The 17485-nt window shown below is 46.6% G+C and overlaps 1 protein-coding gene across 3 annotated transcripts in view; it reads left to right on the top strand.

The window, feature by feature from the left end:
* Positions 1-17485, top strand: part of ADGRD1 (adhesion G protein-coupled receptor D1) — a 180081-nt gene that overhangs the window by 129187 nt on the left and 33409 nt on the right. For all 3 annotated transcript variants that reach the window (XM_077318836.1, XM_077318834.1, XM_077318837.1), the window contains one exon: positions 5338-5404. In XM_077318836.1, the coding sequence (XP_077174951.1) occupies positions 5338-5404 (67 nt within the window). The remainder of the gene's footprint in view (positions 1-5337; positions 5405-17485) is intronic.

Here is a 17485-nt window from a genome sequence, read left to right as displayed (position 1 = left end):
GCTGCCCAACACGGTGTGAGGGCCAAGCCTCTTTTCCCTGCATCTTGATCTGAATCAGTCCCTCATGCCCAGAAAGGCTTCTGATTGGCTGTGCGGATTTTTTAAAACATTGTATTGGATCTGCCACCGCAGCGTACAGATTTTACCATGTGACTGAAGGTAAGTTGTAGCGGTAAGTTGTAGCGGCCATTTTGTAACTGGCCTTTTTGTGACAGCCATTTTGTAACTGGCCTTTTTGTGACAGCCATTTTGTAACTGGCCTTTTTGCGGCAGCCATTTTGTAGCTGGCCTTTTTGTGGCAGCCATTTTGTAGCTGGCCTTTTTGTGGCAGCCATTTTGTAAGTGGCCTTTTTGTGGCAGCCATTTTGTAACTGGCCTTTTTGCAGTGGCCATTTTGTAACTGACTTTTTTTGTGGCAGCCATTTTGTGATGTCATGTCAGAATTCCTAAGGGGCCTACAGGCTCAGAAAGGTCGGTGACTCCTGAACCACACCATCCAGGCCAATTTTGTCTCCTGAATCTGTCAGTGGCTCTCCAGACAAGGAGGTCTTTTGCAGCACCTCCAGCTGGAGATGGAACCTGTGACCTTCTTGACATCCAGCCGGTGGCTCCATGGCTGCTGAGCGCCAGTGACCAACCACAATGCAAGCGGAAAAGAGACTTCAGGAAGGGGAACGAAAACATAAATTCAGACAATGGCAGAGTGGTTAGGAGCAGTATAGTGTAGTGGTTAAGAGCGTTGGACTCTGATCTGGAGAACTGGGTTTGGTTCACCACTGTAGGGGGAGCTTGGGGAAAGGAAGGGAAAGGTGTTTGTAAGCTGTGTTGAGACTCCATCAGGTAGTGAGAAGTGAGGTGCAAAAAAACCAGCTCTTCTCCTCTTCTACCTGTGCACTGTCTTGGGAGGTCCCTAGGGCTTAGCTGATGTGAAGTTAGGAAAGCTATAGATACTGCCATCAGCAATTCTAATGACTGGGACATTCCCTTGGAAAGAAGGGGAAAGGCACATCTCTGTCCTTCACCTGTGCATCTCCTAACCCAGAACACAGGCTCCATTAAGTCTGTTGTTTATTGTTGTTGTTGTTGTTGTTGTTACCTGCCACTCCCAAGCAGGTTTGTGGCGGGTTACAGAATGTCCAGTTAAAAAAACCCATTAAAACCCCATTAAAATGGACAAAAGTAACAATACAATAAAACCAGCAGACCAGAACATGGCGGAAAACCCCCAGCCCCTACCCCTACCTCTAGAGGGAGGAGGAAGGAGAGACAAGAAACCATAGTTGGAGTTTGACCAACTGTGTATAGCAAGCATTCTCAACCAGGGTTTTATGAAACCCTGGGGTTTCTTGACAGCCCTGGAAGGGTTTCTTGAATGGGTGGGAGTTCATTCATTTTAATTTTTTTTAATTTGTTAAAAATTGATTGGGTCATTTGACCAAAAATGGCCATGTTGACTCACCCACCCCTCCCAAAACGGCCAATGATGGGCCTGGAGGGGGTGGGCCGGGGAGGGGCCCCATGTGGGCGTGTCCACAGGTCTACTTCCCCACCATATTCTATGCAATTGCACCACTTCTGGGGTTTCTCGAAGCCTGAAGAATATTTCAGGGGTTTCTCAACGGTAAAAAAAGGCCGGTGTACAGACTTGGGCATTTGGACGTCAGAATGAGGAAAACAAGGGGGAAGGCAATTCTAATTCAGTAGATAGATTTTTTTATTGACTACAGAGTGTCAGTAAAAAAAAGGTAGCAAGAGAGAGAGGCATTTAAACTGGATTCAGACAATAAATGTATTCATGGCAAGAGCAGCAAAATTAGCAAAATGGGCCATTTAAGACCAGCACAAATGACTACCTGGCAGTTTCATGGAAAATTTACAAAACCTCCCATTGAGTGTGCATCTACCCGATCATGTCACAGTGGGAGAAAAGAGGGAGAGGAGCTGAGGCGAAAGGAAATGGGGTGGTACAGAATGCTTGAATCTGTCGGACAAGAAGGGGGAGAGAGGAGGAGAAGAAGAGTTGGTTTCTCTGCCCTGCCTTTCACTGCCCGAAGGAGTTTCAAAGCAGCTTACATTTGCCTTCCCTTCCTCTCCCCACAACAGACACCCTGTGAGGGAGGTGAGCCTGAGAGAGCCCTGACAGGACTGCTGTTTGAGAACAGCACTATCAGGACTGTGACAGGGCCAAGGTCAGCCAACCAGCTGCATGCAGAGGAGTGGGGAATTAAACCCGGCTTGCCAGATTAGAAGCTGCTGCTCTTAACCACGCAGAAGAGGGTGGGGCGGAGAGAGACATGAAAGAGTGAAAGAAAACACACACACTGCATTTTGGTATCCTTCAACATATTCTCATAAGTTTTGTACTTCTGCTGTGTGGGCGGAGAGTTCTGTGCCTGCAGCAGAAGCAAAATGCCGAGGACTGCTATAAAGACCAATCAGTGGATCCTAAATAAAATCAAGCCTGAACTCTCCCTTGAAGCTAAAATAACAAAACGGGGGCCATCTTTGTTCGCATCACGAATCAACAAGGCTTCTACATTCACGTTAGGCAGCAGGAAAAGAGGAAGCTCCAACCTGGGATGGGCAGACTCGATCTAGAAAGCTGCAGCCCTCGGTCGGCAAAACCTGAGCAAGGCTGTTAACTGTAGGACGCTTTGGAGAACAGCCACTTGAGAGCACTTGACACACAGACATGCTTCAACTGGAGATCCCTGAGAGGCACAACAGCGAATAATTGCTGGAGATACTAAGAACTGCCATGAGATTTTTAGGAGCCGTGCAGCCCTGGTGCCTGATATTTGCTGGGTCCTGATTTAGACTTCGTTTTGGAAAGCCACGGAAGTATTCTGCAACGCTTCTTAACGTCTCCCAAGACATTACAAGACAAGACAAGAGGTTCCCCCTGTGGAACTTGTTTGCCTCATCATATCCCTTTGTGGCACATCTTTCCCACTGTTGCGGGTCATGAATTCTTGGCTCCCATGCAGGTGGGTCTCCGTTGGCATCATATGACAGGTGATTCAGGGGTGAAAGTAGAACACACCACCCTGGCTAGTGGCCAAGCCTACAGTCTCCTAGTTCACCCATTTCTTCTGTCCATGCAAGGACATTCCTGAAGGTCGTGTTCCCATGGTCACATGGTGGCACTGATGAACAGTAGATTCAGCACGAATGGAAGAAAGTGCTTCTCTATTCAACTTAATTTGCTGTTGGGATTCTCTACCAAGGTCAGATGTCTTTTAAAGGTGCCACGAAGATAGAGCATCACTGCCCCAGACATAAGAGAAACCATGTTGGATCAGACCAATGGCCCCTCCAGTCCAACACTCACTTTCACACAGTGGCCAAAAGCCAAATGCCATCAGGAGGTCTACCAGCAGGGCCAGAACTCCAGAAGATCTCCCAATGTTGCCCCCCAAGAATACAAAGAAGCCATGTTGGATCAGGCCAACGATACCTCCAGTCCCAAACCAGGTGTCATCAAGAGGTCCACGAGTGGGGCTAGCCCTGCTTGACCTGCTAGCTGACATGCCAGCTTCCTAATTTCCTTGATTCTGTCCCTCCCCCGTGTCTTATCCTTCTCCATTCCCCAAGAGCGCTCTTCATTGGTCTCCCTCGGTCTCCCTTTTCGCTACGGACACCGCTTTGAGAATCCTTGTCATTCTTTGAACCTGCAAAAACCAAGGTGAAGATCTGGTTTTAATTTCCGGAATACAGATGGCAGGTTTGATTGGAAAGTTGCAACCCGCAGGGTTTAGCAGTTCGGCAGATGCTGCTGGGTTAGAAACGATCCCTCTGCTTCTGCCCTGGGGTCGATTCTCCATTGATTCTTCACCTGAAGATATGAGAGAAAAGTTGAAGCTTTTCTTCTCCCCCCTCCTCTCTTTTCCTTTGGCAGGTGGAAGAAAGGGAGGAGAGAAGGGGGGGGATCGAGGATCGTTCTCCGTCTGCAAGGAAGAATAATGCCCACAGCTAAAGCATTCTTTGATGAATGACACGTTACGTGGCGCAGCTGCCAAAAATGACAAATTACATGTGTTTGTTCGGTGGGTTGGCCCTCCTACCACCCGGAGGCATGTCAGGAAAGGCAATTGCTGCTTTCTGCCTGCAATGGATCTATCGGAGCGAGCGCCCACCCAAAAGCGACGCGCAAGAAGGTGGAAATAAATAGGCAGGACCAGGTCCGAGTAACCCCGCTCCGGCACTTTTCAAAAGCAGGAACGAAGCGCATGGATCTCTTCATGGCACGTATTAATTGGGTGGGGGGGAGGGAATACCATTTCTCCAGAATTTTTGTTTTAATTAATATAACCTCTGGCTCGGTTGCACAAATATTCTCCCCCGGAATTAATTTAACAGCAATGAATTGGTGGTTACCATAGCTTCCAAGTCTCCAATTAGGTATTCGGTTTAGCCAGAATGGGGGTATTGGTTAGTGTCAGACTGAGACCTGGGAGTTATCCTGCCATGGATACAGTTGCCACTGGCAGCACCTGAGATCCTGGAGGGCCAATGTGGCTCAGTGGTAGAGCATCAGCTCAGCATGTAGAAGGTCCCAGGTTCAATCCCCAGCATTGCCAGATAAAAGGACCAGGTAGCGGGAAAGGCCTCTGTATGAGACGCTGGAGAACTTGTGTGGCTCACTGACAGAGCATCAGCTTGGCATGTAGAAGGTCCCAGGTTCAATCCCCAGCGTCTCCAGTTGACAGGACCCGGTAGTAGGTGATGAGGAAGCTCTCCACTTGAGACTCTGGTGAGCGGCTGCCAGTCTGAGTCGACAATACTCACTTCAATGGACCGACGGTCTGACTCAGTATAAGGTGGTTTCCTGTGAGGGACACAGCCGTGCTCTGAGAAATCCTTGGTTGCTTTTCCCACATGTATAAGAGCTGCATATTTGGAGATGAGACAGGCTTTAAAAAGGCTCTCCCCTTAGTCCTTTAAAGCTGCTAAGTAGCTGTTACAAATATTTGGACTGGATTCCGTGGATCTTTTCCCATAGCCCTTTGCCCTGGCACAAGCTGCCTACCCCTGGTGCCAAAACTTTCAGCCCTCGGTGCCAGGGAAGGGCTCCTTGTGCCAGAGGAGAAGCACCAGCCTCAGTCGAACAGGCCCAAAGGCGATCCAGGTCTTCTTTGTAGCTGTCGTGTGTGTCCAACTGCTGTTAAAGGTCGATCAAGGAAAGGTAGTCAATGGAAAGCCATCAAACAGGGGTCAGGAACACAAGCTGCGAAACCTTCTCGCGGACTCTGCCTCCTAACACATCAAAAGCTTGTTTTGATCTCCCGGTGGTGAACAAACAGTCCCTTTTTCTCTCTTCCCTTTTTCTCTCTGCAGCTGCTGGCTTTCCTTGGAGAACGGCGCAATCTGGGCATTTGTGGCTCCAGCTCTGTTCGTAATAGTGGTAGGTGCACTCCTTCGATTCCTGTTCTGTCTTCATGGGATGTGGGAATGCTGTGGCTCAATCCCCTTGCCTTTGGCAAGCTTTCCTCTCTTTTTGCCATCAAGTCACAGATGTTTAATGGTGGCCCCAGAAGGCTTTCTAGTCACTAGGCATTCAAAGGTGGTTTGTTGCCTGCCTCTGCATAGCCCCCCTGGACTTCCTTGGGGGTCTCCCATCCAAATACTAATCAGGACCAACCCTGCTTAGCTTTTGAGATCTGATGAGATGGGTCTAGCCTGGGTATAGCAATCTTGGACTTTCTTGGGAAACCCACATAGAATACAATCCCTATTGCAGAGCTGGCAAAACGGTGGTTCTCTAGATGTTCACGGACTACAATTCCCAAGAGCCCCGGTCACGGACATCTGGAGAGCCACAGTGTGGCCACCCTTGCCCTATTGCCAGGCCAGCTAACAAACAATCTGTTCCTGCCAGCCGCAACCTGAGGACTAGATCCGCCGCCTGCTGTGCATGCATTTCCCTCCCTTGTCGTGTTTGGGGCAGCATTTTCAGAATGGGGACAGCCAGGCCCCTCTGCTTCCCGGTCTGGGAAGTTGGTGCCAAGTGTTTGCAGCTTTAACACTCCATCAAAGGAGGGCAGTTAAAGCAGCTCTCTTTGGTTCCGATGGCTACTTTGGGTGCATCTGTCGGCTATAACGAATTTAATCTTTCTAGACGAGAGTCACAGGTTCATGACTGAGCTACTGATACGTGAATGTATTACAGGGCTTTAATTATGCCCGCGCATTAAATCACCGCGCATTGTTGCTTAATCACTTGGATTGCTCAGGGAGGCTGCTTGGAGAGGGATTAAGGGTGAGCTTCTTCCTCTGGAAAGAGCTCTGCGACAGCTCTCCGTGGACGCTTTCTGATCGATTAGCCTGCTGCACCTCCTGTGATAACAGTGCTCAGAGCCGCTTTACCGGCAAAGGGAAGGATAAACATATTGATTCGGAATTTACACCTCTGTCTTCCATAGCGTTCAGAGAGCATGCGGTTTTCCAAAGAAAGAAGCCAGAATGTGGGCGTGCGTTCTCAGGAACTGCTGTGTAATGGTGCTTAGGTTTTGATTTTTGGATGTTGAAGAAAAGGAAGGCATCCCGCGATAAACAGGAGTCTTGGGCGAACTCAAAAATTGGGAAGTTTGTGTTGTATTTATTTATTTATTGCATTTCGGCACTGCCCTCCCATAAGGCTCAGGGCAGTTTACATAAAACATAGGGAGCTACATTGCAGTGGTAATAACCACCATAACAGTGGGGAATCAAACTTGAATAACGATCTTGTAACAGTTAATAGTATAACTTTCCGAACCAAAACCACGGGGAGGTCAGTTGGGTTCAGGACGGAGAGGCTGATTCTGTAAAGCAGGGGTAGTCAAACTGCGGCCCTCCAGATGTCCGTGGACTACAATTCCCAGGAGCCCCTGCCAGCATTCGCTGGCAGGGGCTCCTGGGAATTGTAGTCCACGGACATTTGGAGGGCCGCAGTTTGACTACCCCTGCTGTAAAGGTTCAAGGGAGTGGCAGGTTACAGTAGAGGAGTGATTGGGATGTGAATGTCCTGCATAGTACAGGGGGTTGGACTGGATGACCCATGAGGTCCCTTCCAACTCTATTATTCTGATTCTATGATTCTAGGACATGGAAGGGATGTCTGAGGGGGGTGGGGTCAGTAGACATTGTTGTATCAGTCTGCCCCAACCAATTGCCTGGCAGAGGAGCTCCCTTTTACAGGCCCTGCAGAATTATGGGAGTTCAGGAAGGGTCCCCATCTCTCCGGGGAGCTCGTTCCACCAGGTGGGGTCCAGGACAGAGAAAGCTCTAAAAAGCCCTAAACAGCTGGGTCAGTGGGGCACAAAGTGCAGGGAATAGGTAGAATTCAAATACAGTGAGGAAAAGAACAGAGCCCGTTCACACTGGCAGAAATTGGAGTTAGCGTTAGGGCCCTCGTTGTGCTAACGTGATTATCCCCTATAATGACCAAGTAATCCCAGATCCTGGTTACATTCTTTGGAGATGGTGCCAAGTGCTCTGATGAATTCTGATTCAGGGCTTTGCAACACGGCTCTGCTGGCTGGACAGGAATGCAGATGGTTGCGGTAATCGTTGTTAATATATTCCTGTTAGACCGGGTTAGGTTAGGAGAATGGAGTCAGCCATTTTGACGGCCCCACCGGGGAGAAAGCTGTGATATAAATGAAGGAAGCAAATTAATAAATTGTCAGAACCAAGAGTTATGCTCTGCTTCCAAAGTAGGGTACCACTCAACCCTGGAGAGGATGGGCTGGTGGTTGAGGACCATAGACTGACCCGAAAGGCCAGTAATGCTAAGAACAGCTCAAGGCAGCAGAAAAAAAAGAAGATAAGTAAACCATAGTCCTTGGTTTGCAGGACCTGAGATAGGGTTGCCAGCTCTCAGTTTGGAAATATGTGGAGACTTTGGGGGTGGAGCTTGGAGTGGGTGGGTTTTGGGGTGGGGAGGGGCCTCAGTGGAATAGAATGCTCCAAAGCAGCCATGTTCTCCAGGGGAACTGATCTCTGTCGCCTGTAGATGAGCCATAATTCCAGGAGTTCCCCTGGACTCACCTGGGCGACTGGCATCCCTACCTAAGCTGATTCTGTGAAGGCTCAAGGGGGTGGCAGGTGACAGTGGATGAGTGATAGGGATGCGAGTGTCCTGCATAGTGCAGGGGGTTGGACTAGATGACCCAGGAGGTCCCTTCCAACTCTATGATTCTATGATTCTAAGCCAGGCCTCAGTTAGCAGGGTTTGAGAATGACCTTTTCCTGCCTGAGTTCTTGTAGAGTCGCTGGAGCCATTCAGAGGAGACACGACTGGACCAATGGCCTGAATCCATGTAAAGCAGCTTCCGGTGGTTTGGATGAGCCAAGGGGGGGGGACCCCGTTTCTGTTTACCTCGTTGTTTCAGTGGCATTTAAGGGATTCGTTAACTCTCCTGCTGTTTTTATTCTGCTGAAGGTGGCGTGTTTGTTTTGGTACCAACGTTCGATATTTTTTTCTTGTTTCCTCTTAATACCATAAGCCATGAGACTTATGGTTAGCATGTGTCAAGTAATTATTGCAGTTAACTCAATTAGGAGTAGGATGATTGTGAATTGACGCTTTGGCGAATGACCGAATGTCCTGAAATCACGTGTGAATGCTGCCAGTTTCAGATGAATCGTGCCCAATAATCTGTGCGTATTTGTGTACATGGTGTAGAAGTCCTCACATGGGAGACAAGCCAGTTATGAGACTGGCTGGCTACTGAATAGGGTTGCCGCGTCCACCCACCCAAACCGCCAGCCCCAGACAGCTTTACAGCCAGGGCGGGGGACTTGAACCCTGGTCTTCCTAGACTTTTTTAGGGAGGTATAATCGCTGATGAATAACAGAGCAAGAATAAATCTGGCTCCAGTCTTCGGCGGCCGTTTTAATCTATTCCGCACCTCCTCCGTTGTGCTTTACCTCTAAAAGAAATACTAACATATCCTTGAGCGTATGCTCCCAAACTGTTATCGATCGCAAAACAACACCTAGTAAATGCTGCCTTTGGTAAGCTCTGTAGTGTGAATTACAAGTCCATCTCTTTATTGACCAACCCTTGGATCCCAGAAAAGCCAGTTATTAATGGAACGGGATGAGATGCGCACGGGCAAGCCTCCGGTCACCGTGAAATAGCTGAAAAGTCATGGGAGGAGGGTACGATCTGTAGTGGAGAAATCGAGACGGGTGTGCATAAGGGTGTGCTTGACCCATTTATTGGCCAACAGTTTTCTTCCCAAACTGGGATTCATCCAGATGGGGTAATAGGTAGGCATGCTTTCTTTGTTGCAAGGAAAAAGTGGTTGGGAGAAAGATGCTTCAGGAGGAAAACAGCTAGCAAGAAGAGCGTGAGGAGTCCCATGGAAAGGAGATGACTGAGAGGGGATACAATCATCATCTTCAAGTACTTGAAGGACTGTCACATAGAGGATGGAGTGGAGTTGTTTCCTGTTGCCCCAGAAACCAATGGGTTCTGTTGCCTCCAGAAACTAGTGGACCAGAACTAATGGGTTGAAATTAATTCAAAAGAATTTTTGGCTCAACCTCTGGAAGAAGTTCCTGACGGTTAAAGCAGTTCCTCCGTGGAACAGGCTTCTTTGGGAGGTGGTGGGTTCTCCTTCCTTGGAAGTTTTTCAGCAGAGGCTAGACAGTTATCAGACAGAAATGCTGATTCTGTGAACTTAGGCAGATTGCGAGTGGGTGGGCAGAAGAGCATCGTCTGGGCATGGATTTGGGGTCACTGTGGTGGGCAGGTAGTTGTAAATTTCCTGCATTCTGTAGGAGGCTGGACTAGATGACTCTGGAGATACCTTCCATATATATCACCTACATAGCTAATTTAATCTACACCCCAGTTACATGAGTCTCCAGGTTCGACTTTCAGCCATGTTTTGTCCAAGTTGGAGCATCAGAAGCCTTGTAGCTTCAACCAAAATAGAGAAGATTAATTTGGGGTGACCAAAAGCTATTTGCCAGCATTCATAACCCATCGAAATGGCAACATTTAGAATCCAACACTTGAATTTGCATTTTGATGGGGAAATTTTATCCTCCCCCAAATGTAGCTCGTGTTCTTTACATGCGTTGGCATTTCTCTGTTGTGGTGCCAAACATGAAACACCGGGTGTTAGATATGAAACACCAGTGCATGTCAATTATCAAATCCAAGCAGATATCAGTTACTGAAATCCAACCATCAGAAGCTGTCAAGCATGACATCCCATAATATGGCAACTAGTAAAAACAGACCCATTGCAGAAGGTCATTGAATGCCAACTGTCAAACGCTGAAATTATATTTCATAAGCTGCCAAATGCAAATACAAAACATTTTGTGAATATTCATCGACTGTCGACCATATCCAAATGTGCAGAGAAGAATTCTGGGCAGAAAATTCCTTCCCTCTTTGAAGTCTCAAGATTTCAAAAGAGCAGGTCTCTGGAGAGGGGTCTATGGCACACCAGTTTCCTAATATAATACGTTACGCATCTGTGGTGTTTCCCCTAAATGCTTTGTGCAAGCTATTTCAGCCGTCCCTGTAATAATCGACAAAAAGGAAGGGGAGACAATAAAAACCCCACGTGAAAAACAAGTGAGGACCAAAGAAGTTGAGGGACGCAAAAGTATAAAAATATATTAAATAAGCAATTTATTTGACAGAGCCCAAGCTCATCAAAGTATTTTTAATACAGTTCTTTTCCCTGTAGGTCACTAAAAGTAGAACCTTTCTGATCTTGGACACAGAGAGATTCACAGTTCGGTCTACTTCCGCCCAGGGGAGATGATAGGTGCCTGTTGAAAAATGGGCCAGATGTACAACAACCAATGATATCAAATTTCAGACCCAGTAAATGCAAAGGCATTCTACTTAAATAAAGATTTCTTTTCGCCCGGTTGGAAAAAAAACATGATTTTTAATACTTATATTGTTTTTGTAATTGTGTCTGATCGTATCAACCTCTGATGAAGATCTAACAAATCAAAAAATGTTAAGTTAAAGTTTTTGGTATGTATAGTGTACATGCTAGACTGATACGTAGGTGACTGCTAGGGAAAAGAGGTTTTTCCGTTTTATGGATTTGATCAAATACTTTTTGAGCGCTGTCGGATAAACTGCTTATTTAATATATTTTAATACTTTTCTGTCTCTCAGCCTCTTTGGTCCTCATCACTATAATAATCTCACAAGGGGGCTATTTGCCACAAGGCCAGTGGGGGAAGAGAAACTGTATTGTCCAATATTAGTGGATTCTAATCTGGAAAACCAGGTTTGATTCCCCACTCCTCCACCCCATAGAGCTGGGTTGCCTTGGGCTAGTAACAGTTCTTTAAGAGCTCCTCGCACAACAGTTCTCTTAGAGCTTGCTCAGCCAAACTTAACTCGCAGGGTGTCTACTGTGGGGAGAGGAAGGGAAAGGTGTTCGTAAGCCACTCTTGTAAGGCAGGTCGGTATTATTTTCTGATCATGTTATGGAGAGGGGCAGTGGTTGAAAGAGAAAGGCTGGCCTAAGGCCCAGAAAGCCCTGATTAGGGTCAAGATTTGTTCCACGGACTGCCAAATTCATTGTATAGCAGTCGCAACTGTATGCCTGTTCCTCTCGTTTTTTTAGTCAGGCTGAATCGCAAAGGACTTCTTTTTGAAGAAGGGAAAATCGTTGCAGCACCTGAATTTTTGGCACAAAGTCAAGAGGAGTTGTTGGGGTTTTTTTTCCTTTTTCTTTTTTGGCAGAAGGTTCCCATTTTTGTCAGCCATCTGCCACGATGGTGTATTTCCATATATATAGCAGTATTAAGGAAATTCTGCTGGAAATTCAAACATCTGTTGATGGCGCAGAGTTAGTCGCATTTGACTCGATTGGAAGCCATTAAGCTCTTGTGTGGGGGGGACGTTGGATGTTTTATGGGCCTCCTTGTATTGTTCTTCTTCATAAATGGCTCCTTTCCCGGGATTTCTTTGAAATTTGCCACCAATATCTGCGTACGGGCATACGTTTGAAGGAGCCAGGTTCCTTAGGCGAGCTTCAGAAATGGGATCACTAAAAAAAAACTGGTATTCTCCTCCATGGATGAAATCCCAGTTCACTGTCTCAGCAATGACCTTGATGCTGGAACCTTTAGGGTTCTGAACAGCATATTGGTTCTCAGCTCTCGGGAGGATATATTTGAACCATAAAAGCTATGGATAGACAGAAGGCGAAAGAATCTATCAACGATGCAGTGTAACTTTTGGTTTCTTTTTACTATTTTAACCGGCATGGCTATCCCAGTGCAACAGGGGTGACCAAACGGTGGTTCCTCAGATGTCCAAGGACTACAATTACCACAGTTTGTCCACCCCTACCTTAGAATCATGGAAACAGTCATTTGCAGAGCATGCTGGGAATTCTCAGCTAGACACCCCTAGCTTCTGTTTGCAAGGTTTCCGGGTGAGAGGAATAGCCATGAAGTTAGTTGAAATTTGTAGGGTGGATCCTCCAGAGAATCTTTCTCATGTTTGTGCCTCTCTGTATGCTCATCATGTGGAGGCTTAGGGAAAAACCCCACCTTACCAAAACTCCCAGATCAAGAGTGGGGTCTATCATACTGGAGAGGAAAAAGAGAGCAGAGGGCCTGGAAGAGGAGGAGCTATTGGGAGCTGGAGGTCCTGACATGGAGGCAAGTGGGAATTTGGTACCTCGCCTTGCCCTGTTTGCTTGATCCTACAAGATCCTTACGCAGGGAAAATAACCTGGACCCATTCTGCACACGTCGGATAATGAATGTAAATGAATCAATGAACGAGCAAATTAATGGATTAATAAATTAACCAATGAATGAATGATCAAATGAATTAATGAAGCAGACAGCATATGTATGCTGACCACAAGTTTGGAAGGAGAAAGAATATTGGAGGGATTATTCTTTTCCCATGGCTGTGTTGCTGGAGTCCTGTAAGACTTCTACACTCTCTCATGTCAAGGAAGTCAGGCCACAGCACTGCACTGGAACTTCCCATCACTCAGAGAATATCTAACAATATCATAGCATTCTATAAGATGTACAACCAAGATTTCCAGTCCCTGTAATGAAATCTGAGCGCATTTGATAATTTCTGAGCTAATAAGACTGATGGGAAGAAGCCCAGTTAATGAAAAGCTCAGATTTCTATATGTCCTTCTCTTTCTAATGTTGCCAACAAAAATGCCCTCTGCCTTCAATAGAGGCTTAATGGATATTATTTACCTCCATGGCACAGAAAGCCTGTTTCTACACATTTTCTCCAAAAAGGACAGGGCATTTTTCTCCAGGCCCGCTGCCAATTCTGTTTGTTCCCTGTTTTGCCAGTCTCAGCCTTGGTTCTGTGGTCTGGCTTCTTGCCTAGACCCCCCCCCCCTCCATGTCTTCCAGGGCAGCTCCCGTCTACCCCATACAAAGCATATGCGATCTGTGTATAGCAGTGCAGGAGTGCATCCCCGGGGTCTGCCTTCCCATTAGTCTCCGCAGAATGGACCTCTCTGTCTTCCTTTTCCCGTTTCTCCCGGGCCCATCTGGCTCGATTGATCAAAACACAAGGCGGGTGGCAGCCCGCACCATCTGTTTAATGATTTCCTTTACGACCTAGCACGGGCCCCCACGGCCACAGTCGCTCGTGGTGGCAAAGTGTCGCTATTAATGATTCCGCGATGGGAGTTAGAACAACTCCCTGAACCGGAAAGTGCATGAAAGGCGACATCGTCTCAAGGAAGCGCCCTGGAAATTAAGTGGAAAGGACAGGGAGGAGTTTGCATTCCCAGGAGTTTGTTCAATGGATTTGAGTTAGGTTAGCACGTTCTGTTTCCAGCGGCAGAAGATGGAGGAAGGGACTACATCTTCTGCAGAGAGAGGACTACCATCCCCTTATAGAAGGCTTCAGAACCTATGGCTTGGCTCAGATCCTTTATACCAGCCAAATGCATGGATTCAGCAGCATGAAGGAAGTCTTCAGGCTTGGTGGTGATTCCCTAGGGAATCACTAGATCAGGATTTCTCAGCCATGGTTTTGTGAAACCCTGGGATTTCTTGACACCCCAGGCAGGGTTTCCTGAATGGGTGGGAGTTAATTAATGTTTTATATAAATGTGTTAAACATTTATCAGGTGATATGACCATATATAGTGATGTTGATCCACCTCCTGCTCCCCAAATATCCAGTGATGGGCCTGCATGTAGCGGGAAGAGGAAAGTCCCTGGGTGGGCGAGTACAAAACTCTGCTTCCCAACCATATTCTGCATGATCATGTCACTTCTGGGCCTTCTCAAAGCCTGAAGAATGTTTCAGGGGTTTCTCAGTGGTACAGAAGTTGAAAAAGGCTGATCTACAACAGCTCCCTTTAAACCAAGACACTCTAAATAAGCCACCCTAAATAATTCTCCTTCTCCTGTTGTGTTAACTCCCATCCTAGAATTCATCCTGTTAAATTTAACAGGGATTTTTGCCTTGAGAAAACCAGCAAGCTTTTTGGAAACTAAGACTATTTAAAAAAAAAAATATATCAACGATATTGTTTCGATACGGGTAATCTACAGTTTGGGCTGCCAGATGCCTGACGAGCCGACATTCCCGAATTCGAGTGTAATTATAGTGCGGGATACCAACCACCAGACAAAGCACGTCTCGAAAAATAAAAACAACTGGCTCAGCATGTAATTCCCCGAATCAAAATGTTTTCCCTTGTCGTTCAGTCGTGCTCATGTGCGACAGCTCCGTCGCCACGATCCAGCTGTAATCCTGCATCGCCATTGAGGTTGTGAGAGTTGGGGGCCTTCAAATATAATGAGCGTTTCAATCGCTGTTTGTTCGCCGTCCCCCCATCCGAATGACTGAAATGGTATTTATGGGAGTCGTCGGAAAGGAGGGAGGAAGGCCACCCGTCGATGGAACGAGTCGGCGGTTGCTTTGTAGATTTATTTTATGCTATAAATGGGATGCTTTCCTTGCTCCAGCTGGCTGGAACATTAATAAAGCTATTCATTTCTAATCTGTTTACCCAAACCGAGGGTGAGCATTGCTATTTATCCCGCAAACTTCATCTTCCTCTGAACAACTCCTCTATTGCTACTGCTCATCCTGCATCATGTTCGGAGCTAGTTCCTATGTGCTAATGATGACCAGCAGGTATTTATTTATTTTATTTTTAATTTATTTATTTATTTACCTGCATAGGGCGGTTTGCATCATTTAAACACACCGTAATGTAAATACCTAAAGCAGTGAAAATGATATCCACCCGCAGCAGCTAAAAATCTTGATCTCTGTATCTCCTCCTCCTACAGTGATGGGTTGTTATTATTATTATTATTATTATTATTATTATTATTATTATTATTATTATTATTATTATTATTCGATTTATTGCCCGCCACTCCCTTGCGGCTCGTGGCGGGTTACAACATCTTAAAAACCCCATAAAATCCATTAAAACAACACTATAGTTTCAACAATATTAGTTAGCTAACTAGCATGGCAAGATTGGCTAATCAACTTCCCCTTCCTACTACTGTCAGGAGGAGAGGGGATCCTGATGGTACCAGTCCCAATCCCAATCCCAGATCCCAGGGGGGCATAGGTGTTAGCCTTGGCCTCAACCATAAACCTGGCGGAAGAGCTCCGTCTTGCTCTTAGGGAAGGCCTATTTTGGTTTGCTGGCCCCTGGTTAGAAGAGAAACCATAAAGGAAAGATGAACTTTTGAATCAAATCAGAGCTGTCATGAAGTTTGAGAGCTTCCCTTCCGACTCATGGCAACTCTTGCCGTCAGGGATCCCCAGCCTTTTTGAGCCTGGGGACACCCTTGAACGTCAAAGACACCGGCCACGTGCATGTTCTAAGGAAACTCATACATCACACAGCAATTACACCTGCTACAGGTACGCTGATGTTGGCTGCAAAGGGTGAATGGTAGATACCTGACCTTAAACTAGGAATCGCCATATTGGAATACCTTGGTCAGTGGCCCAGTCATAGAATCATAGAATCCTAGAGTTGGAAGGGGCCATACAGGCCATCTAGTCCAACCCCCTGCTCTACGCAGGATCAGCCCAAAGCATCCTAAAGCAATGGCTCCCAGTCGTGGCTCCCAGCTCCTAAAGTCGTGGCTCCCAGCTGCATATACTGTTTATGCCTGCCGGGTTGTGCACATTTGGTACAACTGGTGTAAGCTCAGTGTCAAATTTAAACCAGGCACCACTATGCAGGGTTCTACAGTTTCCCAAAGGGTTCGTGTGTTGGCTCAAATCACTCCCATTGTAATATAACTAGGCCGCGAGTTATCTGGAAGGCGTTACAAAGACAGTCTGTTTCGAACAAAGCATAATTAGCAGCCCTGAGCAATTTTTAAGTGCTGGCTATATAAGCAGGATGGGAGAGCCTATTTTCCCCACTAATTATTTAGATGGAGAGGCAGTGCCAGGAATACTTGTTGAATAATGTCAACAGCCAACCTTATTTGGATGACTGAATAATGAAGATATCTATTTGCAAATTATTACTCAGCAGAAGAGCTGTTGTTAAAAAAAAAGAAAAACAACAACAACAACCCACCAGCACGTTAACCGGCTGTGCTGCCAACTTAAAGGTGGGATTCGAAACGCTGAAATTTAATGACCAAAGTAGGATGACCAGGTGACCCCCGCAGCCACCAGTGGGGGCTGAGAAGGTCGGTTAGCCAGTTTAAGGTTGGGAAACTCCTGGAGATTTGGGGGAGGAGCCTGGGCAGGGGAGGGACCTCAGTGGGGTACAATGCCCTGGAGCCCACCCTCCAAAGCAGCCATTTCCTCCAGGGGAACTGAGCTCTGTAACCTGGAGGTGAATTGCAATTCTAGGGTATCCCCAGGAAGCAGCATTAAGTGGGGATCCCTGGTCCATAGCCACTGTGTTTGGAACTGGGACTCATCAGAAGTCCTTCGGGATATCGGGTTGATTTCTGTCTGTAGCAGATACGTTCGGGGACTGATCTTAAGACCAGGGCAGGCTCAAGTCTATGGTGTGTTTTTGCGTAGCAAGAAGAATACAGCTAGTGAGAAGTAGGAAGGAATGGGGCTAGGCCAACTGGGAGTTCCATGTGCCGTTACTTTTATTTATTTTTCTCTTTCTCCCTCTCTGTCTATCTATATCCACCCAACCACCCAACCGTCTACCCACCCACCTATCCATCCAGCCATCATCTTACTATCTATCTACTATCTAGTCTCTGTCTTGTATCTATCTATCATCTGTTTCCTTTATATCCCAACTTTTTCTTCAAAAGAATGCCCATAGTATATATTATAGTATATATTATAGCATATATATTATAGTATATATCAAATACTATAATTCTAGGTTTGACAACCTCCAGTTGGGAAAATGGAGATATTTCAGGATTGCAAGTCTCCAGATGGCAGGAAATCATCCATCCATTCATCAATCTGCCCGTCTGCCCACCCACCCACCCACCCACCCACCATTCGTTCGTTCATTCGTTCGTTCATTCAACTTC

This window comes from Paroedura picta, unplaced genomic scaffold, assembly GCF_049243985.1.
Source record: "Paroedura picta isolate Pp20150507F unplaced genomic scaffold, Ppicta_v3.0 Ppicta_v3_sca26, whole genome shotgun sequence".
Taxonomy (NCBI): domain Eukaryota; kingdom Metazoa; phylum Chordata; class Lepidosauria; order Squamata; family Gekkonidae; genus Paroedura; species Paroedura picta.
Note: the sequence above shows the minus strand (reverse complement) of the source record. Positions and strands in the feature narration are given on the sequence as shown.